The 26,927-nt window shown below is 18.4% G+C and overlaps 10 protein-coding genes across 10 annotated transcripts; 8 read left to right on the forward strand and 2 right to left on the reverse strand.

Annotated features, from left to right (window-relative positions):
* Nucleotides 1–372: 372 nt before the first annotated feature.
* On the forward strand, nt 373–3,235 carry SRAE_2000526900 (Importin-beta, N-terminal domain and Armadillo-like helical domain and Armadillo-type fold domain-containing protein; the record flags this gene model as incomplete). Its single annotated transcript, XM_024644264.1, has 4 exons — nt 373–408; nt 453–1,355; nt 1,411–3,078; nt 3,128–3,235. 4 exons carry the CDS (start codon nt 373–375, stop codon nt 3,233–3,235), a joined length of 2,715 nt encoding a protein of 904 aa, XP_024509840.1.
* Nucleotides 3,236–6,975: 3,740 nt separating this feature from the next.
* SRAE_2000527000 (Hypothetical protein) lies at nt 6,976–8,727 on the reverse strand (the record flags this gene model as incomplete). Its single annotated transcript, XM_024644265.1, has 1 exon — nt 6,976–8,727. The coding sequence occupies one exon, from the start codon at nt 8,725–8,727 to the stop codon at nt 6,976–6,978; it is 1,752 nt and encodes a 583-aa protein (XP_024509841.1).
* A 1,068-nt stretch (nt 8,728–9,795) lies between these two features.
* Nucleotides 9,796–10,735, forward strand: SRAE_2000527100 (CAP domain-containing protein; the record flags this gene model as incomplete). The annotated part of the gene is made up of 2 exons (XM_024644266.1): nt 9,796–10,245; nt 10,286–10,735. 2 exons carry the CDS (start codon nt 9,796–9,798, stop codon nt 10,733–10,735), a joined length of 900 nt encoding a protein of 299 aa, XP_024509842.1.
* A 360-nt stretch (nt 10,736–11,095) lies between these two features.
* Nucleotides 11,096–12,046, forward strand: SRAE_2000527200 (CAP domain-containing protein; the record flags this gene model as incomplete). Its single annotated transcript, XM_024644267.1, has 2 exons — nt 11,096–11,542; nt 11,579–12,046. 2 exons carry the CDS (start codon nt 11,096–11,098, stop codon nt 12,044–12,046), a joined length of 915 nt encoding a protein of 304 aa, XP_024509843.1.
* Nucleotides 12,047–14,067: 2,021 nt separating this feature from the next.
* On the forward strand, nt 14,068–14,971 carry SRAE_2000527300 (Cysteine-rich secretory protein, allergen V5/Tpx-1-related family and CAP domain-containing protein; the record flags this gene model as incomplete). The annotated part of the gene is made up of 2 exons (XM_024644268.1): nt 14,068–14,526; nt 14,564–14,971. 2 exons carry the CDS (start codon nt 14,068–14,070, stop codon nt 14,969–14,971), a joined length of 867 nt encoding a protein of 288 aa, XP_024509844.1.
* Nucleotides 14,972–15,859: 888 nt separating this feature from the next.
* On the forward strand, nt 15,860–16,804 carry SRAE_2000527400 (CAP domain-containing protein; the record flags this gene model as incomplete). The annotated part of the gene is made up of 2 exons (XM_024644269.1): nt 15,860–16,318; nt 16,355–16,804. The coding sequence occupies 2 exons, from the start codon at nt 15,860–15,862 to the stop codon at nt 16,802–16,804; spliced, it is 909 nt and encodes a 302-aa protein (XP_024509845.1).
* A 552-nt stretch (nt 16,805–17,356) lies between these two features.
* On the forward strand, nt 17,357–18,304 carry SRAE_2000527500 (CAP domain-containing protein; the record flags this gene model as incomplete). Its single annotated transcript, XM_024644270.1, has 2 exons — nt 17,357–17,818; nt 17,855–18,304. 2 exons carry the CDS (start codon nt 17,357–17,359, stop codon nt 18,302–18,304), a joined length of 912 nt encoding a protein of 303 aa, XP_024509846.1.
* Nucleotides 18,305–20,110: 1,806 nt separating this feature from the next.
* Nucleotides 20,111–21,070, forward strand: SRAE_2000527600 (CAP domain-containing protein; the record flags this gene model as incomplete). The annotated part of the gene is made up of 2 exons (XM_024644271.1): nt 20,111–20,572; nt 20,621–21,070. The coding sequence occupies 2 exons, from the start codon at nt 20,111–20,113 to the stop codon at nt 21,068–21,070; spliced, it is 912 nt and encodes a 303-aa protein (XP_024509847.1).
* Nucleotides 21,071–22,388: 1,318 nt separating this feature from the next.
* SRAE_2000527700 (CAP domain-containing protein) lies at nt 22,389–23,334 on the forward strand (the record flags this gene model as incomplete). The annotated part of the gene is made up of 2 exons (XM_024644272.1): nt 22,389–22,847; nt 22,885–23,334. 2 exons carry the CDS (start codon nt 22,389–22,391, stop codon nt 23,332–23,334), a joined length of 909 nt encoding a protein of 302 aa, XP_024509848.1.
* A 2,366-nt stretch (nt 23,335–25,700) lies between these two features.
* SRAE_2000527800 (Hypothetical protein) lies at nt 25,701–26,388 on the reverse strand (the record flags this gene model as incomplete). Its single annotated transcript, XM_024644273.1, has 2 exons — nt 25,701–26,200; nt 26,241–26,388. The coding sequence occupies 2 exons, from the start codon at nt 26,386–26,388 to the stop codon at nt 25,701–25,703; spliced, it is 648 nt and encodes a 215-aa protein (XP_024509849.1).
* Between the last annotated feature and the right edge of the window lie 539 nt (nt 26,389–26,927).

Below are 26,927 nucleotides of genomic sequence, written 5' to 3' on the forward strand. Positions count from 1 at the left end.
AGAAAACAATATAATATTAATAATTTTTATTTAAAAAAAAAGAAAAATTGTATCTTAATTTTTAATATATTTAAAAATTTCTCCTTTATTGGTATAATATATACTATATCAAATCAAAAGTGAACATCTTTGTGAACAACTTTGTAAATGTTTTTTTTATAATTGTAATATTATATATATATATATCATTTATGTAATTATATATTATCATATTTATATTAATCTATCCATTTTTAGAATACATATATTTTTTTTTATTTATTAATAATTTTTTTTTTACTAACTATATTTTTTTATTATTGTATATATTTTTTATCTTTTTATAAAATATTATATTCAATTATCTAAGTATATTAAATTTTTTAATTTAATATGGCCTGGATACCCAACGAAAATGAATTACAACAGGTAAATTAAACTTTAATAAATAATATAAAAAATAATTTTTTTAGATATTAAATTTATTAAAGCAAACAAATTCTGGTGATACAACAATTCAAAGAAATGTTCAATCTCAATTAGTTTCACTCTCTGAACATCCTCAATTTTGTTTATATCTAGCTTATATAATGGCTGATTTGAAAGATTTAGACGAACCAATTAGATCTGTTAGTGGATTAATATTAAAAAATATTCTATTAAAATATTATCAATTTCTTTCTGTTGAAATAAAAAATTATGTTAAATCAAAAGTTTGTTCTATCATTGGGGATTCATCATCATTAATACGGGCTACTGTTGGAATTCTTTTAACAACCATCTATACTAGAGAAGATGGTAAATGGAGTCAAATATTACAATATCTTGTTAATTTATTACAAAATTCTAATTATAATTTGTTAGATGGATCATTAGGTGCTTTACAAAAAATTTGTGAAGATTCTGCCTCAAAGATGAATGAAAAAGACATTGAAATTATCGTTCGACCATGTTTTAAATTTTTTAATTACCAAGTTCCTAAAATTAGGAGTACCTCATTAAGTGTTGTTAATAATATTTTACTTTTTAATAGTTCTGTTGTTGGGGAGAGATTTGATGAATTTATTGTTGAAGTTTTTCAATTAGCTAATGATAATGATAATGATGTCATAAAAGAGTTATGTAAATGTTTAACACTTATTTGTGAGACATTCTTTGATAAAATTATTCCTCAACTTGATAATATTATGAAATTTATGATACATAAGACTCAAGATATAAATGATGATATTGCTTTGGAAGCCTGTGAATTTTGGTTAACTGTTACTGATCATGCTGAAAATGACAAAAATATTCTTGCTCCAATTTTACCACAACTTTTACCTGTTTTATTAAAATCAATTAGATATAGTCAAGAAGAAATTATTGCTTTAAAAGTAAAAAAAAATTTATCTAAGTCTTATTTTTTTTTAAAAAAATTTTTTGTTTTAGGGTGACATTGAAAATGATAGTCAGGTTCCAGATAAAGAAGAAGACATAAAACCAAGACATTACCGTTCTAAAAATAATCATTTTTTAAATGGTAACTCAAAAATATCTGAAATAGATAAAGCTGAGTCATTTCTTGAAAAAAATTGTTACATGTCAAGTGATGAAAAAGATATTGAAGATGATGATTCAGAGATAGATGAAGATGAAGATGATACTAATTGGACACTTAGAAAATGTGCAGCAGCAACATTAGATGTTATAACAAATATTTTTGGTGTTGATTGTTTACCTATTCTTTTACCTCATTTAAAAGAACTTCTTCATCATAAAGAATGGGAAGCTAGAGAAAGTGGTATATTATGTTTAGGAGCTATTGCTGAAGGTTGTATGTCTGGTATAACACCATTTATGGATGATCTTTTTCCATATCTTATGGAAGAGTTAAATAGTTCAAAAGCTTTGGTACGATCTATTTCTTGTTGGACATTGTCAAGATATTGTAATTATATTTGTCAAGATACTTCAAGTCCAGCATTTCAATTATTAGTAAAAGGTTTATTAGAAAAGATGGTAGATTCAAATAAGAATGTTCAACGTTCGGCATGTTCAGCATTTGCTAATGTTATTGAAGAAGTAGGAAGAGGTTTAATTATATATTTTTCAGATATTATAACAACTCTTACACAATGTTACAAAATATATCAAGCACGTAATTTATTAATATTATATGACTGTACAGGTACATTAGCTGATGTTATGGAGGAAAATCTTCAAAATGATTATTTTATTCATAGTATAATGCCTTTACTTATTGAACGATGGAAACAATCAACTGACTGTGATCGTCAATTTTTTCCTCTTCTTGAATGTATCTCATCTGTAGCATTATCATTAAAAGAAAAATTTATACCATATTGTAAACCAGTTTTCCAAAGATGTATTTCATTAATTAATAATTCATTAAATAATTTACAAAAATATAATGGTCAAGATAGTTGTTTTACTTATATTGATAGAGAAATAATTGTTGTTTGTTTTGATTTATTAGCTGAATTAACTGATATATTAGGAAAAAATATGGAACAATTTTATGAAGAAGTTAATATTGGATTTTTAATTATTAAAGCATCTTCATTAGGTAATGAGGAAGTTAAACAAAGTACTTTTGCTTTAGTTGGTGATATATGTAAAAAATGTCCAAGATTTTTGTTAGAATATAAACATCAAATAGCAGCTATATTGGTTGCTAATATTACTAATAATTGTACATCACTTGTTAATAATGCTGTTTGGGCTTTTAGTGTTATGATATTTATTTTAAAAGAAGAAATTGAAATGTATCTTACATATATTATACCGGTATTAACAACTATTCTTAATTGTCACAAGTTAGAAAGAACATTATCAGAAAATACAGCTATAGCAATTGGTAAAATTGCATTATTTGCAGCTCCAAGAATTGCATCATGTCTTCCTAATTTTATAAGACCATGGTGCTTATCTTTAAGAAATGTTCGAGATAATGAAGAGAAAGTTGTTGCATTTGAGGGTATCATTTGTTTAATATACCTTAATCCAGCAGGTATTTTGGGTGATTTTGTATTTTTTTGTGATGCAATAGGTTCATGGGATAATCCACCACAACATTTACGTAGTCAAATTATTGGGGTAAAATTTATTATTATTATTTGTAATATTGTAATCTTTTTTTTTCCAGATATTAAATAGATATAAAGAACAAATAGGTCTACCTTTTTGGAATGAATTTTTAAGTCATTGTCCTGAGAATCTTCAACAGAAATTAAAAACATTTTATGGTGCATAAAATTTATGGTTAATCATTTAATAATTTATCATTTTTTTTTATTTACATAAAAATGGTTATCTATAATCATTATATGATGTTTTTTTTTCTTTCTCTTAATATTGGATAATTTTTTTACTTTTAAGTTATTTATAGATGGTATATTTTGATGGGTTTAAAAATATTTGAAGAAAATTAAAATGTTTTCATTATAATTTTAATTTTAGGGTTAGTTAATTTGCACTTATTATTTATTTAGTCATGTATGAAATTAATTATTTTTATATATAGTATTTTTTTACTATCTATATTTTTATTACATTAATATTTCAATGACTATATATTATAATTAAAATTTTTTTATTAATGAATAAAAAATAATTAACTTTTTTTATTACTATACTTTTTGTTAATAAATTATTTATATATTTATACAATAAATTAATTTTTATAATTTTTGTTAATTATTTATTTATATAAAATTTATTATAAAATTGTATAAGGAAGTTGATAATTATTAGTTAAAAGTAAAATTCTTTAAAATATATACAAAAAAAAATTAATGAAAAAATTAATAATTAAATTAGTGTTTTCACTTATAATATCTTTTAATATGACATTTTCAAGAAATTTTTGTTTATATAATAATTTTCACAATTAATTTTTTTTTAAAGTATATATATATATTCTTTTTTTATTTAAAAAAAAAATGTTTTCAAAAGTGTAATATGTAGTACGGTTTTAAAAAAAAACAAATAGAAAAAAAGAAGTATAAATTATGTAAAATAAAATGGTTTTTAAAATAAATATTACAATAAAAAAAATTTAATATTATAAAAATTTTTTAATAATTTTTTAAAAAAATATTTATTATATTCCTGTAATTACTAATAAATGTATAGTTAATAACATTTTAAAATAATATAAATTGAAAAAAATATTTATACATAATGTATAAATATATGAACAAGTAATTTTCATTATTTTAAAAGAAAAAGTTTATTTTAAAGATAACTATAATGCTTTTTTGTTATCATTTCATAATTAATATTGGAATGATTATTTAATAATTCCATAGAAGAGATTTATTATATAAGAAATATTAAATTATATATATTATTTTTTTCTTTAAATATGTGTTTTGATATTGAATATATATTTTTTTTTATTAAACTTTGTATATTATTTCTTTATGTAATGATAGCTATATCAATGATTGCTTTTAAACAAAACAATACAGTAATAAAAAAACATTTAATATTTTTTTTATTCATTATATTGCAAATTAATTTTGAGATATTAATTTATTTATCTATGTTACATTGAATATTTTATTTTCTAAAATAAATATTAAAATTAGATATATATATATATATATATATATATATGAAGAAAGTTACTTTTTATATATAACTTAATTATTAAATACATGTTTCATATCTAGGTATGATGATTGGAAATATTATACTTATAATAAAAAAATTAATTTTATTTAATTATCATCTTTTTTATAGAAATATAAGAATATTATTTCTTTTTTTTTTAAATTTTTTAGTATTGGACATTAAAATTAACAATAATTTTTTTGAAACTATTATTAGTTTTTTTATATCTAATTAATTCTAAAACAAAATTACAATTTAATAAAAAAAAAAATATTACGTAATATTTATACAAAAAAAATTTTTATCATTACTTAATGATATTATTCAAACTACATATTATACAGTTTTTGTAACTAGTTCAATATTCTTTAAATATATCCAGTTGTACAAAATATAAGAAAATATTAAAAAAAAAACTAAGTTTAAAAATATGAATAAATTATCAATATTTACTTTTTATATTAATTTTAATATTATTTTTTCTGGAGGTATTGTATCAATGGTATAATTATTTGAAATAAATTTATATGATACAACGTTTAAAAATATCAATTTAAAAAGTATATGTCAATTATTGATAACATCTATTTCTGAAATAGTTACTATAATTAATCTTTTTTAATTTTATTGTTAGGAAAAGGAATTAGGAAGCATTTTTACAAAAGTTAGTTTCGAAATTATAATATAGATGATTTTAAAGGACATAATGAAAATCGTATTAAACCATTTTATAATATATCATAACTAAAATCAATGTTAAATAAAAATAACTATTAAAAATATTATAATTTTAAAGGTGAAATAATTAATATTACTTTAATTTTTTTTATAAAAAATCAATTCAACTTATATATAATTATTTATTTATTAACTAATTTTAAATTAATTTTATTGTTATTATTAACATAACTTTTTATGATACAATTTTAAAACTTTTTTTTTCTTATATAATTCATTTTTTTAACTCTAAAATTTAATTTGTTATTTACCATAAATTAATTCTAAAACATATTTAATTAACTCAGGAATATGTAATGTTTATTCTAAAGACATCAAATGATTTTTTTTTAATTCATGATGTTTAAAACGTTTTTGTTAATATAAACAATTAAATAACAAATATATAAATTTTGAAACATAAAAAAACATTAAATTTATTGTTATTTAATTTATAATAATGTGAGAAATATTCTAATATTAACATTTTATATAAAACTTGTTTATATTTTAAATATTTTGATTGTTCATTTAAACGTTAAAAAGTGTTTAACATTTAAAAAAAATTATTTTAATAATTATATTGTTAAAAAAGTATTAAAATAGAAAGAATAGAAATTTTTGTTAATATAGTTACAAAAATCTAAATTATTATTATAAAGAATAAAAATTATTAATGTTATTTAATTTGTAAAATTTAATAAAAAAGATATTTAAACGTTATTTAGAAAAGTTTTATTGTATTAAGAAAAAACTACGCATTACTATTTAAATTTTTAAAGGGTATTATTATTATATTAAAGCCTGATAAATTTAGCCATAACAAAATAAATTATTGATAAAAAATATTTTTATTTTTATATAAATTTGTTGTATAAATATTAAACAGCTAAAAATGTATATATGTTTTAAAAAATTGATACTATTTATTACTTATCTTTTAATTCTAAATATAGTATATTAATACATTTTATATAATTTTAAACAATAATTATTTTTTTGATATTAGATAAAGAAAAGTAACACATAAAAATGAAATGCAAATATATTGTTTCAAATGGTTTTGACTCAAAGATGACAAAAAAAAACATTTAATATAAATAATTAGTTTAATAATATTTAAAAAAATATAGAATGTTTGATTAAAAAATTACTAAAAACAAAATTTAACCAAATTAGTAATGTTTTTAAAAAATTTTAAAGTTGGAAAATTTACATATTAATTTGAAGAAGTAACTTTAACAATAGTTTTAAAAAAAAGCAATACTACATAATGATATAAAAATAATTTAAATAATAATATTTATCAAAAGTAAGAAACATAATTTTATAAAGTTGAATAAGAAAAAAATATCATTGAAATTTTATAACATTTTTCTATAAGACATTTAATAAACTCTAAATAATCAAAAATTTGTATTATATTTTTCTAACCTTTACGCAAAGAAAAATTTAAAATTAAATATAAACTTTAAAGAATTAAAAATTAAAATTACAAACTGAAATATTTTAAACTTTTGATATAAAACTTTTTAAAATAATTTTGTTCGTTCAAATCCACCACAAGATTTCTATTTAATTATTATTTTAATTTCATATTATTCAAATTTGAAGTATAAAACATATATATAAATATTCTTCTTGATTTTTGTTTCATTGTCAACGACTATATTCTTGATTGTCAAAATATTCTTTGGTGTGTATATCTTTGTATTCATTTTTTAATTCTTCTCTTGATTCGCTATCAAAATCAGATTGTTCAAGATTGCCAGCCACGTAAAAATCATCTTCATTAGAATCATTAGAATCATCTTCTAAACCATCTAAATCATAATCCTCATCATATTCATCATCTTCATTGTAATCAGATTCTGCTACATTATTAGCTACTTCATAATCATCTTCTATGTCATCCAAACCATAATCTTCATAATATTCATCTTCTTCGTCGTAATTATATCCTGCTAAATTATTATTCTCTTCAGAATAATCTTCTATATCATCTGAACTATAATCTTTATCATAAACATCTTCTTCATTGTAATCAGATCCTGCTAAATCATTAGACTCATCAGAATCATCTTCCAAACTATCTAAATTATAATCTTCATTATATTCGTCGTCTTCATTGTAATCAGATCCTGCTAAGTTATTAGCCTCTTCAGAATCATCTTCTATATCATCTAAACTATAATCTTCATCATAAACATCTTTTTCATTGTAATCAGACCCTGCTAAATTATTAGCCTCATTAGAATCATCTTCTAAACCATCTAAATCATAATCCTCATCATATTCATCATCTTCATTGTAATCAGATTCTGTTACATTATTAGCTACTTCATAATCATCTTCTAAACTGCCTAAATCTTCTGGGTCAATATCTTTAACAGAAGAGTCTTTTTCTTCTGTGATATCAAGTATTACAGAATCATCCTCCAATTCGCTTGATTTTAACACATCTAGGTTTTCATTAGAGTGGTCATCAACCTTTTCCATATTGTCATCATCTTTTAAACTACTTAAATTTTCTGAGTCAAGATCTTCAACAAAAGAGTCTTTTTCTTCTGTGATACCAAGTATTTCAGATCCATTCTTCAATTCACTTGATTTTAATACATCTTGATTTTCATCAGCATCGTTATCTTCTGTAGTATTGGTATCTTCAACAGAATCAAACTTTTCATCAGAATCAGTATTTAGTTCTAATTCAGGACAATAATCATTATCTTTGCTTTCTTCTAACATTTCAGTTAATTTTTTTATTGCACTTTCTTCTAAATTAGTCACATTTTTAGTTGTTGTTGTAGATTTCATTGTGGTAGTTGATGTTGTGGATTTCAATGTGGTAGTTGATGTTGTAGATTTCTTTGTAGTAGTTTTTTGTGTAGTTTTCATTGTGGTTTTAGCTTTCATTGTAGGTCTCTTTCTGGCTGTAGTTTTTACTTGGATTATTGGTTTTTTAGTTGTAAACATTCTTTTTGTAGTTTTCTTTGACATAATTTTTTTAGCAGTAGTTTTAATTTGAATAGGTTTTTTACTTACTGGCTTCTTAATTCCTGGAACTAAAGGTTTAGTTTTTTTTGGAACAACTTTTTTAAGTGGTTTTTTGTTAACCAATGGATTTTTATTTAATGGCTTTTTAACCAATTTCTTTTTTGTTGTTGGTTTTTTAACTTGTAGTTTATTTATTATTTCTCTTTTAATATGAACATGTAATGGTTTTGGAGATAAAATTTCATCTAACCTAAGTGATTTTAAATTTTCTTGGCTTTGATTTTTTGTATCCACACTTTCACTAAAGTTTACGTTAGAAATTTTACTATCTTTCCATTTTCTTGGATGGTATTCACCAATAACACATTTTAAAAATACAATAAAAAATAAAGAAATAAAATATATTTTAACCATTTTAAAAAATTCCAACAAAAAAAATTATTTTTTAATGAAGTTTTAGATATTTTTTTCTTTTTATACTTATAATTTTTATATGTAAAAAAACAACAATATTTTTATCATTAATGTAAGTGCATTATTTTGCTAATGTAAGTTATTATATTTTATTTTTTTAATTGATAAACTTTGATATATAAATTAATAATATTTTTACTATATTTCAGTTTCTATTGTAATTTTTTTTAAAAATATTTAACCAGCTATATTAATATTACATCATAGAATTTAACAATAATATTTTAAAATGAATTAAATTATGTTTTTGGAAATATCTGAATCCATATTATTATTAATAAAGTCTATATTAATTACTAATGACGTAATTAAATAGTAAAGATTTTTTTTTAAAATATTAACTTATATGAAATTTACTTTAAAAATTTTATAAATCCTTTTAAAATACACTTTTTTGTCATTTTAATAAAAAATATTCTACTGTAAAAAATTTTTTTATATAAAAAGTAATATTCTCTTAATCAACATTTTTTTATTCTTTAAAAGTAATCTTAAAATTTTTTATATTGTTGAATGTTTGATATAATGTAATGAAAAAATAATAAGTTTAATAATTTTATATTTAAAAATATTTTTATAATCAATTTTTTATTACATAAAATTAGGTAATTTTATAAATATTGTATAATGGTGTTGAGATTATAAGATTTAAACATTAATTTTTTTTAATATATTGTTTATAAAAAATATTTATACATTTTGAAATTTAATTTTTGTTCATTTTAATAGTCAATATGTGTAATTATAAAAAAAAAAAAATTTAATTCCATGCAAAAAAATAAATAAATACTTCCTTGATTACCCAAAATAGCTTAAAAATAATTTTCAAACAGTAAAAAAGTATTTTTAATCATTAAAAAATAATATCTTGAAATATTTTGTTAAAAAAAAATTTTATTTAAAAACCATTAAAATTTTATTTATTTATACTTTTAAGATACATGCTTATACATTAATTTGTATAAAATGTTGTAATCTACAATCATATTTGAAATAATTATTTCGAAAATGAAATATTTGTTAGATATTTTATTACATGTAGTATTATTTACTATATTTTTAAAAGCACATAAAACTTCTTTGAAACAAAGAAAATCATCCTCTAATAATGTTGGAGAAAGTAGTCGTCTTCCAGATGATCCATTTAAAGTTACTTATTATCTACTAAATATAAAAGTTTTTTATGAATGCAATGGTTTTGTTTTTACAGAACACAGTAATGTAATGCATTATTATAAACAATTAACTAATTCATTATTTAAAAATAAAAAAATAAAACCTAAAGGAGGTCAAAGAATAGATATTACTAAATTTCAAAACGTATTTAAAATAGCAGAATATAGTTATAATAGTGTTATAAGAAAAAATCCATTTAGTAGTAAAATTTGGAACACTATATGGTATACTTGTGATTACTTTTGTTATTCATTTAATAATTTTAATGCATTAAAAGTAGGAGTAAGTTTAGATAAAAACATTTTTAATTATTTTAAATTAGTTATTTAATGAAATAAACGAATATAGAAGAGTTCATGGTGTTCATAAACTTACTGAACATGTTATACTTAGTAGAATAGCTGAAAAAGAAGCAATACATTCTTCAAAACAAAATAAAAATTCTAAATGTAGTCATAAATGGCTTGGATGTTATATTTTTATTTATAACAAATTTGAAGCAAATAAAATTATTAAACCAAGGTATAATATCTTTCTTAGTGAATATAAGTGGAATAATAATCGACAAATTGCTGATTTATTCTTTATAACACAATGTATTTGGAAAAAGACAAAATCAATTGGTATTGGTGTTCAATTGAAAGGTAATTATATATATGTTGTCTTTACATTTTTACCTAAAGGAAATGTTAATGGTGAATATCTTCGAAATGTTCAACCTATTAGTGAAAAAGTAATTCATATGTATAATTTGTTTAAAAATCATCTATAATCAACTTTATTTAAAAATAATTTTTTTTATGTATAATAGTTATAGAAATATATAACAATAAAAGTTAGAAATAGTAATTTTATCATTATATTAATTTATTCAATTGTTTACTTTAAAAATATAACTAAAAAATTAATGTTTCATTGATGGAAACAATTAAAAGTTTAAATTATTTAGCAAAAAAAATAAATAAAATTATTTGCAAAAGGAAAATACAACATATTAGTTTTAGTATTTTTAAGTAAAAATCAATTAATATATTTAAATATCCTTTAAATAAACAATAAACATTTCAAAATTTTTAATTGCCATAATATAAATTGATTTTATGTTATTATAAATATCAGATATGTAAAAATTATGAAATATTATCTAAATATTCATTTATTTACAACTATAATTTTATCATTAACAAATGCCCAAACAGGAAAAAATTTTTTAGAATGTATTAAAATTTCACGAACAAATTGTAATTTAAATGATCATTTAAAAACCATGAGTTATTACCTTATTCATAACAAAATTGTTTATCAAGTTAATGAATATGTATTTTTTAAACATAGTGAAGCTTTAAAATATTACAACATAATCAATTCTAATTCATCATATAAAAAGATTTTTAAACCAAGAGGAGCTGTAAGACCTTCACAAATTTATGCTTATGAAAAAAAACAAAAAATTGCTGAGTACAATTATAATGATGTTTTATCAAATAATCCTTTTACTAGTAAAATTTATAAAATGGTATGGTATGGATGTGATTATCAATGTTATTCTATGAACAATTATCAACTTTTAAAACAAGGTGTAAGTTTTTTAAAAATAATTATAATAATTATTTAGATTTTTACTGAAATGAATTTGTATAGAAAACTTCATAATGAACAACCACTTATTTCCATTCATTTTTATAATGAGTTAGCTAATATGTTTGCAAAAAGAAATGCAAAAAATGTAAAAGAAACTCATATTATTTTATATTCATATAGTTATGTTAGTGGAATAATTCATAGAACTGTTGCTACTAAATTTTTGAAACGTTTGTTTGATTTATTTTATAGTTATTATGATTTTAACAATAATAATTATCAATTTGCATTTGCAAAACAAACACAAATTCTTTGGAACAGTACAACCAAAGTTGGTGTTGGTGCTGTTGAATGTAATGAGTTAGTTTATATTGTTATTCTTTTTCAACCAAAAGGTAATATTAATAAAAAATACAGAAAAAATGTCTTTCGTGTTAGTGATAAGCAAATTCATTTGTATAATTTGTTTAAGAAGCGTGTTGGTAAAAGAGTATCATTTTAATTATGTTTTAGTTATAATCAAAATATAAAGTTATGATTCAAAATAATTATTAAAAGTGAAAAAATTAACCTTTTCAAGATATAAAATTATGTTCTTAAATGAACTTTTTTTTATCTTTAAAGTTATTTTTATTTAAAATTTAATCAAGGTTATAACTTTAAAACATTTTAATAAATATGTTGTTGTTATATTATTTATGACATTATCTCATGTAATTAATATAAGTATAATTTAACTTAATTAATAAAATTATCTTTCTTAATTTATTAATAAACTTTCTTTGCCAAAAATTACCGTCAAAAAAAGGTATTTCAAATAATTCTCTTACAATTAATTCCAATAAAAAAAATATTTTGATTTATTCATGATTTAGATTAGAAATATTTGTATGATAAATAAATTAATTTAATTCTATTTTACAATTTAAAAGATAGAAAATTTAAAATTAAATTTTTAATAGTTAAAGCATAAAATAATTAGAATTAAAGATTAAATAAAATTATGATAAATGTAGTATTGAAATATTTTCAAATTAAAATTTCAATACATATATTTGGTTATCCTTTTTTCATAATTCAAAAAATTTTTATTATTATCATATAAATAAATTTTCAAAATAATTTAATAGCCATATGCTAAAAAAAGAATAAAATTTTTTTTTAAATTCTTTTATTTATAGCACTATTTTTTATAAATATTTATGATGATATAGGTGTAAAAATACTATCTTAAAAAAGAAAAATAGTTAAAGTGAATATTTTTTCAAAAATTTATGATTTATCTATTATTAGAAAAACATTATTTTAATATAATATATATGTTTTTTTAGAAAAATAAAAAATGAAGTTAACTTATAAAACAAATCAACTTTAAATCAATATGACAACATTTTTACAAACTATAGGAAGGTATCAAAATTTTACAAATAAGCTCTTATAAGAAAAAAAATAAGTGAATAAGATTACAATCTAATAACAAAATTCTTTTTTATTAAAAATTTGGAAGATAATATAAAAATGATGTGAATATGATTGTTTCTCCAAAAATAATTATTAATTTATAAAAATAGATGTAAGTAATAATCAAGAATAGTTAACAAAATATTTTATCTTTTTAAATAGATAAATATGTATAAAAATTTCATAACGTAAATGAAGTTAAAAAAGATCATAAACTTACTAAGATTACTTAAAAACAACCATGTAAAAATGGTAAGTATGTATAATTATTCAAAAATAAAATAACTGATATTAATTACGTTGATAGAATTTTTTTATAAATATATAGCAAATAAATTTTTGCAATATTTATTTACAAAATTTACTGAAAACTATAATTGCAAAAATAACGATTATGTCCATGAATATCATAATCAAATACAATTTATCTGGAAAAATTCCCAACTAATTAGTTTTGAGTCTGATGGTAATTTTGATTTATTTTACATGATTTACTATTTTTATCCAAAGGAAAACATTGACTTTAATTATAAAAAAAATATTTTATTTATATTTGATAAAATAATTTAAAAGTTGAATTATTATCAAAACTACAATTTTTATTTGAAAAAAACTTTGACTATGTTATTTAAACGGAATAAAGTTAATTTACTAAACAATTTTTTGAAATTTTAAAAACAGAATTAGTATGTAAGGTAATATATTCATTATTTATTTGTTAAAATATTTAATTAAACATAACTTTTGATATTTAAATATTTAACTTTTCTTTTGAATTAATGAGGAATATAGTATAAAGAGCAAAAAAACCTGTAATTACTCAAAAAACTTTATATCAAAAATAACAAATAAAATAAATATTCTAATTTTACAAAAGTTTAATTATTTTTAAAAATTAACATAATTAAAGCAAATATAATAACTAACTTTTTATTGTATAACTTATGCAAAAGTTTTTAAATTTTTTATCCCGTATTTAATTATCCTTTTAAAAAACATTTAACTTTTATAAATATATGATTTAAATCATTTTTCAATCTTTTTAAATATTCATATTTAAAAATGAAATTTATACTGATCTTTATCATTTTTATAACTACATTTATTTCATTTACAGACACTCAAATAAAAAAATTAAGTCTGTTAAGAAGAAATACTTTGAATGAAAATTTACCAAAACAAAAATGTTTATATGATGATTCAAAAAGAATACTCTATCTTATTATTAATAATGATATTTTTTTTCAATTTAAAGGTTATGTATTCAAAAATTATAATGATGTTACGAAATATTATAACTTAATTAATCTTAAATCAAGATTTCAAATAAAATTGAAACCAACAGGAGGTGTAAAACCTTCAGAAATAAAACTGTACTCTAAAAGAAAACATATTTCTGAAAAAGATTTTTATAAATTTATTGAAAAAAATCCATTAACTAATAAAATTTGGAAAACCATCTGGTTTGCATGTAATTATGTTTGTTTTTGCAGAGATAATTTTAAACATTTAAAAAAAGGAGTAAGTTTATTAAAAAATATTTTAAAAGACTTTTTAGATTATAAAAGAAATTAATGCGTACAGAAAAATTCATAATTCCGTGCCACTAATCGAAAGCGTTAAACTTAATGAGTTGGCAAATATATTTATAGTTAAAAAATCTTTGATGCATTTTTCGTATAAAAATGATATATTACATACTAATGTATTATATGAAACTGTTCAGAAGCATAAAGCTAATTATATTATAAAAAATTTATTTGATGAATTTATGGGTTTTTATAATTATAAAAATAATTATTTTACAGATACATTTGTTTTGCAAACACAAATGCTTTGGAAAAAAACTACTTTAATTGGTCTTGGTGTTTATGAAAGTAATAATCAATTACATTTAGCTTTTGTTTTCTATCCTAAAGGAAATATTAATAGAAAGTACAAAAAAAATATTAATTTTTTTAATTAATATTTATCAAATATATCAAAAAAATTTTAAGATTTGTTTTTTTATAAAATTTCAATAAAACATATAATTATAAAAATAAGATAAAAAAAATGTTATTTAATTTATACCAAATTATATTTAAAAAAATTTTTTTAATCTTCTTTAAATCATTGTATATGTATTATTTTTTATTTCTTTTTAAAGTTTTTAAATAATACTTGAATTAATATTAAAATCTAATAGAAAAAAATATTACTTATATCCTAATTTTATTTAAAATAATTGTTATTAAATTGAAATGTTTGTTGCATCAGATTATATAGAAGAAAGTAAAACTTCTCTCTCAGATACAATTAATTCATTAAATATTTTTGTAATGCCATTTATAATAAAAAAAATATTTTATCAAACATAGCTTATAATTAAAAAATTATTAATAACAAATGGAATAAAAATTTTTCACCAATCACTTTTCTTTATAATTTTTTTACAAATGAAAATTGTTAATAAAATATATTATTTACTTTCTTATCGCTTTTTCTAAGTGAAATCTTATTATTTCTATTTAATTTTTAAAAAAATTTAAATAATACTAAAAAATTAACTTTTATTAAAATAATAGAAACAAAAAAATATGTAGATAATGATTATAAAAAATGTTAAATATGATTTGATTATTAATTTATTTTTTTAAGAAATAATTATCTTGTTTTTCGTGTTTTATTCTTTTATATCTTTTACTTTGCTCCACCTTAATGTCTATGAAATACAACGTTATTTTTTTTAATATAAATTTAATATATATGTACCCAATTATTTAACTGTCCTTTTATAAAAAAAAATTAAATATTTTATTATTATTATATAAGGCAATTTTTAATTTTAAAAAAAGTTATATTAAAATTAATAATGAAATTTTTTTTAACTATTATTCGAATTGTATTTATATTAATTTATTTTATAAATGGTAAAGAAGGAAACAATTTATTAAGTTATAAACATAATATTTTAAATCGGTTTAACAAAAAAACAAATAATGTAATTTTAAATTCAAAAAAAATTCTTTTTTTACTTATTGATGGAAAACCTTTATTTCAATGTAATTATTATATTTTTAAAAAATTAAATGATGCTGTAAAATATTGTAATTTGCTTAGTTCTCATTCAATTAGTCGTTTTATTAAACCATATGGTGGTATTAAATATTCAACCATCAAGTCATATAGTAGTAAAAGGATAGTTTCTATGTATGATTATAAAGAAGTTTTACTAAAGCAATCTTTTGTACCTCAAATTTGGAAAAAAGCATGGACAGAATGTGATTATGATTGTTTTATTGAAAACGATTTTAAACAACTAAAATATAGAGTAAGTTAATAAGAAATGGTAAATAAAATTTTTTAGTTTATCGGTGAAATAAACCAATATAGACAACTTCATAATATTAAACCACTTGTAGAAAATGCAAATCTTGATAAGTTGGCTAGATTGTTTGCTTATAAAAAATCTGTAAGTATTAATAGATATAAAATTAATGTGACACAATTTGGTGTATTATCATTAGTTGAAAATACATTTGTTGTTAATTTGGTTATAAAAAAATTATTTTCAAGTTTTTTTGGTCACTATGATTATAATAATAATAAATATTCTGAAGAATTTAATAAACAAACACAAATGCTTTGGAAAAGTACAAAAGTTGTTGGTATTGGTGTAGCTGAAAATAGCAGCTTGGCATTTGTAGTTTTACTCTTCTATCCAAAAGGAAATATTAATATGAGATATAAAGAAAATATTCCACTTGTTAATGATAAGTATATTAACTATCCAATTTTGTTTAATGCTCGTGGATAATAAAAAAATAATTTTGATGTTATTATACACAATAAAACTTTTGAAAAAAATTTTTCAAAACAGAAAAAAAATTAAAATAGCTTTATCTCATTTGATTATAAAAAAATCAAAACAAAATATAGCTTTTTTTTAATAAAATAATTATTATTTTATTAAAAATATATAATGTTACTACCATTTAAATTACAAATTATTGTAAACAAAAAGTAAAAAAAAATCTTTGTTTCATAAGAAATATTATTTATTTTTTCAAAATTTTTTTAATTAAAAAGTGTTAAAATAATTACAAATTAATATTTTCATTACATTACTAAAAATTATTTATAACAATTAAAATTCTAACTTTTTATGTAATTTATATTTATGTAAATTTTACATAAAAAATAAAAAATATAATTATAATAAGTTTATTAATAAGGTATTTTTTTATAGTATAAATAAAACTTTTATTCATTTATTTAACTAACCTTTTATCAAACTAAAATGCTTTTTTTAATAACAATATATAGTATAAAAGTTTACATAATTTAAAATATTACTGAAGAGAAAAAAATGAAATTTATGATTAACATTTTTTTATTTCTAGACACATTTATTATTATTGTAAATAGTCAAACGTCAAAATTTTTATTATTCAATAAAAGATTTACTTGGCATGGAGATCATAATCTAAATTATGGATTAAATAATTATTCAAGAAAAATTATTTACTATCTTATTGATAATAGAGTATTTTATGAATGTAATGGATATTTGTTTACAAATCATCAATTAGCTGTAAAATATTATGAATTAATTAATTCTAATTCAAAATTACGATTATATTTAAAACCAAAAGGAAGTATAAAACCAACAAAATTAAAATCATATAATCGAAGAATAAAAATTGCTGAATATGACTTTAATGATATTTTAGCAAGAAATCCATTTACCCAAAAAATTTGGAATGACATATGGGATGGATGTGGATATTATTGTTATAAACAATATAATTTTCAAATTTTAAGAAAAGGAGTAAGATATTTTAAATTATTTAAAAAACATTTTTAGCTTATTTCTGAAATGAATGAATATAGAAGAATTCATGGAAATAGTCCATTAAAAGAAAGTCAAGATCTTAATATTTTGGCTCAAAAAAATGCTTTTAAAGAAGTATGGTTAATTAATAAAAATATAACTATTTTCAAAGAATTTAACTTTATTACGGAAACTATCAATAAAAATGAAGCAAGTCATATACTACAATATTTATTTAATGGTTTTATTGGTATATATAATTATAATAACAATTATTATTTAAAACAATTTAATAGTCAAACACAAATACTTTGGAAAGGTACAACTCGTGTTGGTATTGGTATTGCTGAATATAATGATCTTATAACAATAATTTTTATTTTTTATCCAAAAGGAAATATTAATAAGAAATACAAAGTTAATGTTCCACCAATCAGTAATAAAGTTGTTCACATGTTCAACTTATTTAAAAATCATTTATAATGTAAAACTTAATTGTATTGTTATATAAAAAAATTTATAATACAAATTTTTTATTGATATTAATTATAAAATATGTCAATTTTATAGTTACAAAAAAAAACATAAAATAGAATTTGTATTAATCGTGACATTTTGTTTTTATAAAATAACTTATTAAATATTTATTTGATAATTAGTGTATGAACTTTACCTTAAAGTTCATTTTGTAAAAAGATCACTTTAGTTTATGCTTAAATTAAAAGATAAAAATTTTATTTTTATATTCTATTTTTGCAGAAATAATTTCAAGCCAAAATTTTGCTATAATAAAAAATTTTGCAATCATAGTATTAATCAAACATTTTTATATAATTAAAATAATAATTTATTCATTTATTTTGTTATCCTTTTATTTTACATTATAATTTTCATTGTTATTTATATATATGTAAAATTTAAAATTACTACTTAAAAAAAATCAATATTTTGATAATAATTGCTTTACTTATAATTATATTTATTATAAATGCAAAAAAAAAAACAAAAGATTCAAAAATAACTAGAAGACATAATTAAAAATAGATTTCTTTTACAAAAAAAATAAAGTAGATAAAAGTTAAAAAAAAATTATTTATCTTGTTAACAGCAAAATTTTGTATAAATGCAATGGATATGTATTTAAACAAGATAAAAATATTTTTAATACATTACAATTTAATCAATTTCAAATTTTAAATCAGATGAAGGAGTGAATACTTTTAATATACCTTTTTATGAGAAAAGAATTCAAATATATGTTTTTGATTATAATAATGTTGTAGTTAGAAATCTATTTACCGGAAAAATTTGAAATGATATATAAAAAAATATTATAAAGTATTAAAAAAATTGTTTAGTAGTTTTTTCTTGATTATTATAATTATAATAATAATAAATATAAAAAAAATATTAGTAAGCAAAGACAACTTTTTCTTGGAAAGTACACTTTTTGTTTATATTGCTCTTAAAGATGATCAAATGTATATAATTTTTTTTTTATCTAAGTGGAAAGATTAATTTAAGTCACAAAAATAATAACTCACATATTAGTGGAAAAATAATTCATGTGTAAAATATAATCAGGCAATATATATAAAATTTAATTTACATATATTGTTATAAATTAACAAGACACAAACAATACAGTTTGTTATCAGATATTAGCATAAAATTATTTTTTGTTATATAACTATATAAACTATTAAAATTGTATTATTAAATTAATTAAATAATTACTTTTTACTTAATTAAAATTTGTAATATTACTAGTACTTAAACTGAAAAATAATAGAAAAAAAACATATAAAATATTATTTCAAAGATTAATATGTAACATTATTAAAATTATCATTCACATCAATCAAATTAAAAAAAAATCTTAATTTTTGTTTGAATATTTACTTAAAAAAAATTATCAAAAAAATAGTTTTAAAATTGTCTAAAAATAAAATTTTTATAAGTTTTTTTAAAATTTAGTTTTACATAAAATTATTTAAATTATTTTTTAATAAAAAATAATAATATAAAAAAATTTTTGTCGTTATTTTTTATTAGTAATGTAAAAAAATATTTTTTTAATAAATTTAAATTAGTAAGTTGATAAAAAATATATTTTTCTATTAAAATTTTAATTTTATACAATATATATGGTTTATAATCATTATAAAAATTATTTATTAATAGAATATTTTGAGGTATTTATTTAATTACCCTTTTACTGAACGCCATTGTTTTTATAATTTTTACTATATAAACCAGTTAAAAAATTACAAATATATTTAAATAGAAATGGAAATTTTATTAAATATTATTCAATTTTTTACTATATACATTTTTTTTATAAATTCTCAATTTCAAAAAAGTTCAATAAAAAGAGAAAGAAATAGTTGGAATGGTTTTTCAACAAATTACAATGAGAATATTAGAGATAAAAAATCAATTATTTATTATCTAATTAACGATAAAGTTTATTTTGAATGCAATGGATACATTTATAAAAAACATAGTGATGCTTTACAATGTTGTAAATATCTTAATTCTGGATCAAGACGAAGTTTATTTTTTCTTCAATTACGTGGTATAATACCCAATAAAATTAGATCGTATATAAATAGAACAAAAATTGCTGTATATGATTATAAAAGACTTTCAATAAAAAATTCTTTTACAAGAAAAATTTGGTATGATATATGGAAAGATTGTAACTATAAATGTTTCTCTTCAAATAATTTTAAACATCTTAAAGAAGGGGTAGGTTATTTTTTGTTGAAATTTTATGAAAAAAAAAAAGTTTTGTAGCTTCTTAATGAAATAAATGAATATAGAAAAATTCACAAAGCTAATCCACTTGTAGCAAGTCGTTATCTTAATATATTAGCTCATCGATATGCTACTAGAACTTCTTTACTAAATTATCGTTTTATAAATCCAATGCAAACATTTAATATTATGTATGAAGTTATCCATAGAAATGAAGCAAATCATGTCTTAAAATATTTATTTGATGAATTTATTAATCATTACAACTATAATAATAACATTTATTGTGAAAAATATAGTAAACAAACACAAATTATTTGGAAAAGTACATCACGTATTGGTATTGGTGTTATGGAAGAACAAGAATTAATATATATTGTAATTATTTTTCTTCCAAAAGGAAATATTAATAATAATTATAGAAATAATATTTCACCCATCAGTCAAAGTTCCATTCATATTTACAGATCATTAAAAGGTCATCATTAACATAACATTTAGATATATCATTATATCAAAAAAAATTCTTTCATCACAAGAATTTTTTTTTACATATTTCTATCAAAAAATTGCATTTCATATGATTGTAATTTATTTTTTAATAAGATAACTTCTTAAAATGTAAATTTTTTAATATACTTTAATACTTATATAAAATATAAAAAATAAAATAAAAAAATTTATACATATAATAATAAATAAATATTTAAATATATAATCTACTATCATTAGAAGTTTATTTTTTAAATATAATTTAATGTTAATATTTATCAAAATTAAAACTTCTTACTTTTATTAATAAAATAATTTATCTAAAGAAAGTGAATATAATTTTGATAATAAAATTTATTATGTCATTATTATAACAAAAATAATATATAATGCGTTGGTACATATATATATATATAAAATATACTAAAATGTATGAATAAATACTATTTCTATTGTTATCAATCTACTAAATATCTACAAATGTTTTATTATTAAAAAAAATGATTGAAACTTTATTAAAATTATAATCACAAAATACAGTACTTAGGTAGTTTATTAAATTTTGAAAAATTAATAGTGTAATATTGGATAAGTATTTTATCAACTGATATTTTATTATTTTTTACCTAATTTTTTCCACTACAATTTTATATTCAATTAAAAAATTTGTGAAAAAAAAAAATTAAAATAGTTATGCTAAAATATATTTTGTTATCAAATATTATTTGTGATTTTTAAATTTTCTGATTAATTAATAATGAAATACTAGTTTCATAAATTATATATTATATAAAACTATAGTTATAATCATTATTTTATGTGATGTATGGTTTTATTATATAACTGAATAAGAGAAATTTAAAAATTATGATAATTATTTATTTAAATATTTAAAAAATTTTCGAATTTATATTTTTTAATTAGGGTACAATTGTGACACTAAGTATAAAATGATATTTATCTGACAACAATGTAGAAATTAATTAAATTACTTTTAATTTTATACTTCTCAAATTAAACTTTTTTTAATAGTTTTTTTTTTTCATTGCTGAATACCTTTTTTTTTATTTCTTTAAAATTTTTTTTATTTATTCTATCCATAAAGTTCATGTTTTAAAATATATATTATTTTATATTTACTTTTATTTATAAATTAATATCAGTTTAACATTTATATGAATCAATAAAAAAAACGCTACAATGAATAGATTTTTTTTTCATTTATTTAATTATCCTTTAATGGGAAATTTATTTTTCTTATATATTAGTATATAAACCAATTTTTTATTTTTTAAATGTTCATATTAAGTATAAAATGAAATTATTGTTACATATTTTTCAATTTATTTTCATATTTAATAATTTTATAAATTCTCAACTGAAAAAAAATTTCCCAGAAAATAAAAATAATGATTGGGGATGTAATTCAGCAATAAACAATTTTTTATGTAAAAATCCACGAAAAATTATATTTTTACTAATTAATGGTAAACCTTGTTTTGAATGTCATAGCTATGTTTTTCTAAAATTAAATGATGCTGTAAAATATTACTATTTACATAAAACTCATTCTTTAAAACGTTTTTTAATAACAAGAAAAGGTGTTTATTGTAGATTTGTAAAAAAATATAAAAGTAGAACGAAACTTGGCCAATATAATTATAATGACATTTTGGTAAAGCATCATTTTCCAGAAAAAATTTTAAAAACAGTATGGGGAAATTGTGACTATAATTGTTATGCAAAAAACAACTTTGATTTTTTAAAATATGGAGTAAGTTACTTTGATATATTTTAATTGAATTTTATAGCTTCTTAGTGAAATGAATTCTTACAGAAGAATTCATGGAATCCAAAATCTTATGGTAAGTCGAGATATTGATAACATGGCTCAAGTGACTGCCACTAAAATGGCTTACTACAATGGGAAATATACAAATAAAACAAATAAATTTGGTGTAATTTCTGAAGTTTCAAATAGAGTTAGAGCTAATTTAATTTTAAGACGTTTGTTTGATAAATTTTTTGACAACTATGATTACAGTAATAATTTATTTTGTCAGCATTTTTGGAAACAAACACAAATATTATGGAGAAGTACAAAATACGTTGGTATTGGTGTTGCTGAAAAAAACAGTTTGATATATGTAACATTCGTTTTTTATCCAAAAGGAAATATTAATAAAAAGTATCTTGAAAATGTTCCACTTGTTACTGACAAGCTTTTGAACTACAACTTATTATTAAATTTTGGTGGCTAATGTGGAATTCAAAAATATTATTTTATTATTAAAAAACATTTCAACAAAAAGAAAGAATAAAAAATCTCACTCTATATATTTGCTATTAAACTTTAAAAAAATATTTCCTTATTAATTGAAAAGTTACTAATTTTAACTTTTTTACATAATGTCAGTGATAATGAAATCGTTGATTACAAAAGATAAAAGAAATATAATAACAAAATATTCATAACTTTATTCTACTAAATTATTAAAAGTAACCTTGAAAAATTCTATGGAAATATTTATTTAAAGGAATAAACTATTAAAAATGTTTCTTTTTAATCTTTCTCAACTTTATTTTACAACAAAACTTTTTTTTAATCTTAAAATAAAAATTTTAATTGATCATATGACGAGGAAATTGTTAGTTATTTTTATATAAATGTTAATAAAATATGATTTATAATTTAAATAAAATTTTTAAAAATTTTCAACCCACTTATTTAGTTATCCTTTTAAAAAAACCTTTTATAATTTTTTAAACTATTTATTATATAAAATAATTTTGAAATATGCATATTTAAAAAAATAAAATTTCTATAAATTATTTTTTAAACTTTAGTTGATTTTATTTTTTTTTTCCTATTAGTTATAAAATGACAAAAGCAATTTTAGAAAAAAAAGACAAGATGGTTTGCATATATCTTAGTCAATAAAGATTTAATCATTTGATAATTCAAAAAAAAATTACTTTTTATCTATTGATAAAAAAACACTATTCAAATGTAATGGATATGTTTTTTAAAAGTTAAATGATGCTACAGACTGCTCTTATATAGTAAATTTTAGTTCATTTAAACGTCTTTTCAAGCCACAAGAGAATTTTAAACTTTTAAATATTAAGATATATCAGAAAAAAGTAAAAGTTAGTGATAATAATTATATGAATAATGTAAAAAAATTTTTTTAGAGCACATATTTGGAATACAATATGAGAAAAAAGTGATTAAAATGTTTTAAAAGAAATAATTATGAAGTTTGAAAAAAAGTAAGCTATTTTTAAATATCTAAAAATATTTTTAGTTCTTGGATGAAATAAATATTAACAGAAGAATTTATGAAGCAAAACTACTAATAAAAAATACTGGACTTAAAAATATGTTTTTTTTTTTAAATTACCTTTTGTGCTCATCATATGAAAGATAGTCAAATTATTAGTTTAATTTATGAATTTGTTGATATAAAGAAAGATAATTGTGCTATAAAAAGTTTATTTGACAAATTATTAAATATAGTAACAAATTTTATACTCAAAAATTTAGTAAACAAACAAATTTTTTGTAATAAAACGACTGATATTGATATAGATGTATATAAGTATAATAATATGCTGCACTCAAATTTTGTTCTTTATCCAAAATCAAACATTTTATTTAATAGCAAACATTAATTATAAATTTAGAAAAAATATTTGACTTATTAATGACAAATTTATTAATTACCACAATTTTTTTAAAGCGTATTGATATAAAATTTAAATATATTATCAAGTACTATAAAATTTTTAAAAAGTTTTAACAATTACAAACAATTAATACTATCACTTAATATTGTTATATAAAAAAATTAACTGTAGAAATGTTATGAATAAATTTAGAAAAACATAGTACTTGAAGAAAAATGTTAAAAATATAACTTTTTATTTGCTTAAAATTACTACTTCCAAATTAAATACATAATGTTATCAATATTGAAATAATAGATTATAAGACAAATTTTACAAAAAATTAATTTAAAATTTTATTCTACAAAATTATTTTAATCAATACTTAGGTAAATATTATAAAAAGAATTTTTTAGTCGCATTAAAGTAGTCGATTTAATAAATTATTTAAAAAAAATTATATAAAATAAATTATAAAAAAAATAACATTTGTTAAAAAATATATAGCTATAAAAAATAAGATTATTTTAATAGTTTAAAAATTTCCTTAGTTAATATAAAACAAAATTATTTATTCCAAAAAAATATCTTATTGAAAATGATATCCTATCAAAATCAAAAATTTATTATATAATTTAATAGCAAAATGATTGTAAATAACTTTAAAAATACGACATTTTTTTTATGTATAAAATTTTTCCAGAAAAAAAAATTTCTAGCGTTTCCAATTATTGCCAATATTTATAGTTGTAAAAAATTTAATTAATTTTTAAATATTTTATGTAATCAAATCAACCTCAAAACATTTAAAAACTAATTATTAGTAAAATATAATATTTATACATTTATTCTCTTTTTAACTTTAAAAGATATATAAATATATTATTTCTATATTTAAAAAAATTAAATTTATTTTTCCTATTTTTTTTAATAATACTTTTTTCAATTTTCATTCCATTCACTTTTCCGTAAAAGATTCAGCAACTCTCATGTCTCCTTGACTTTTTAAATCCATTTCAAGATCATATTCTTGACTACCTGATTGATCATCTCCCATTTGATTGTAATCTTCATAATTAGGTTCCTCATATTCACCAGAATAATATTCTTCTTCAGGTTTTACAGTAGTAGTAGTAGTAGTTGTTGTTGTTGTTGTTTGACGCCTTCTTTCTTCTTCTTTTCTAATTCTTTCTATGGCTTCTTTTCGTCTTCTTTCACGTTCTTGACGTTGTCTTTCTAATATTCTTTGTTTTTGTTGATACAATTGTTGTTGAAGTTGTCTTATTTGTTGTTCTAATCTTCTTAGTTCCTGTGCTCTTTGTTGTCGTTGAGCATTTCTTTGTTGTTGTATTCTTTGGAATTGTGGTCTCTGTTGTGGTGGCCTTCTTTGAACTGGAGGTCTAATAATTCTTCCACCTCTACCGGATTGCCTTTTTTGTCTTTCTACATTATAATTTCCTTTATAATTGTTTAAAATGTTTAACTTCTACAATCTTACCTTTATTTTCAGAAGTTAATAAATCATTTTGTTGAAAAGTTTTAGAATTAATTGAATTAAAATTACTTGAATCTTGAAGAGAGTATAAATAATTAATATTAACTAGAATTGTTAAAAAGAAAAATAGTAATCTTTTCAAATGATACATACTTTGAAGTTAATATGTATAATTTTCTCAAATTAATGGTTTTTATAGAGATAAATCAGCTTCAAAATAATTATTATTTTTTTACACCTGTAAAAAAATAACATACTTTTAAAAATATATTTTTTACAAAAATATTTTTAATCAACTTATTCTTTTGCACTATTTTGTTTTAAAGTATAAACATATTGAATGTTACTTCATTTTAGTCATAAACATAAAAAAAATATATAAAATTAATATTAATGTTAAAATTCTGCAAACAAATTTTTTACAAAACTTTTAACTTTCCAAAATAAGTTTATCTATTATTAAAAAAACATTTATTTTGTATTTATTCACATTTTTATGATAAAAAAAATTTGTTTTAGTTTACTATCCATTATAATCTGTTAAAAAAACAACTTGTATTATTTTTAATAAATTTCTAGACAATTTTGTTTAAATATTTTTTATCGCATTACATTTTTGATAATTTAAATTTAACTGTTAATATATTCAATTGTTTTAAATAAATAAAAAAAATTAAATTATGTTTAGAA

Source organism: Strongyloides ratti, assembly GCF_001040885.1.
Source record: "Strongyloides ratti genome assembly S_ratti_ED321, chromosome : 2".
NCBI classification, from domain to species: Eukaryota; Metazoa; Nematoda; class Chromadorea; order Rhabditida; family Strongyloididae; genus Strongyloides; species Strongyloides ratti.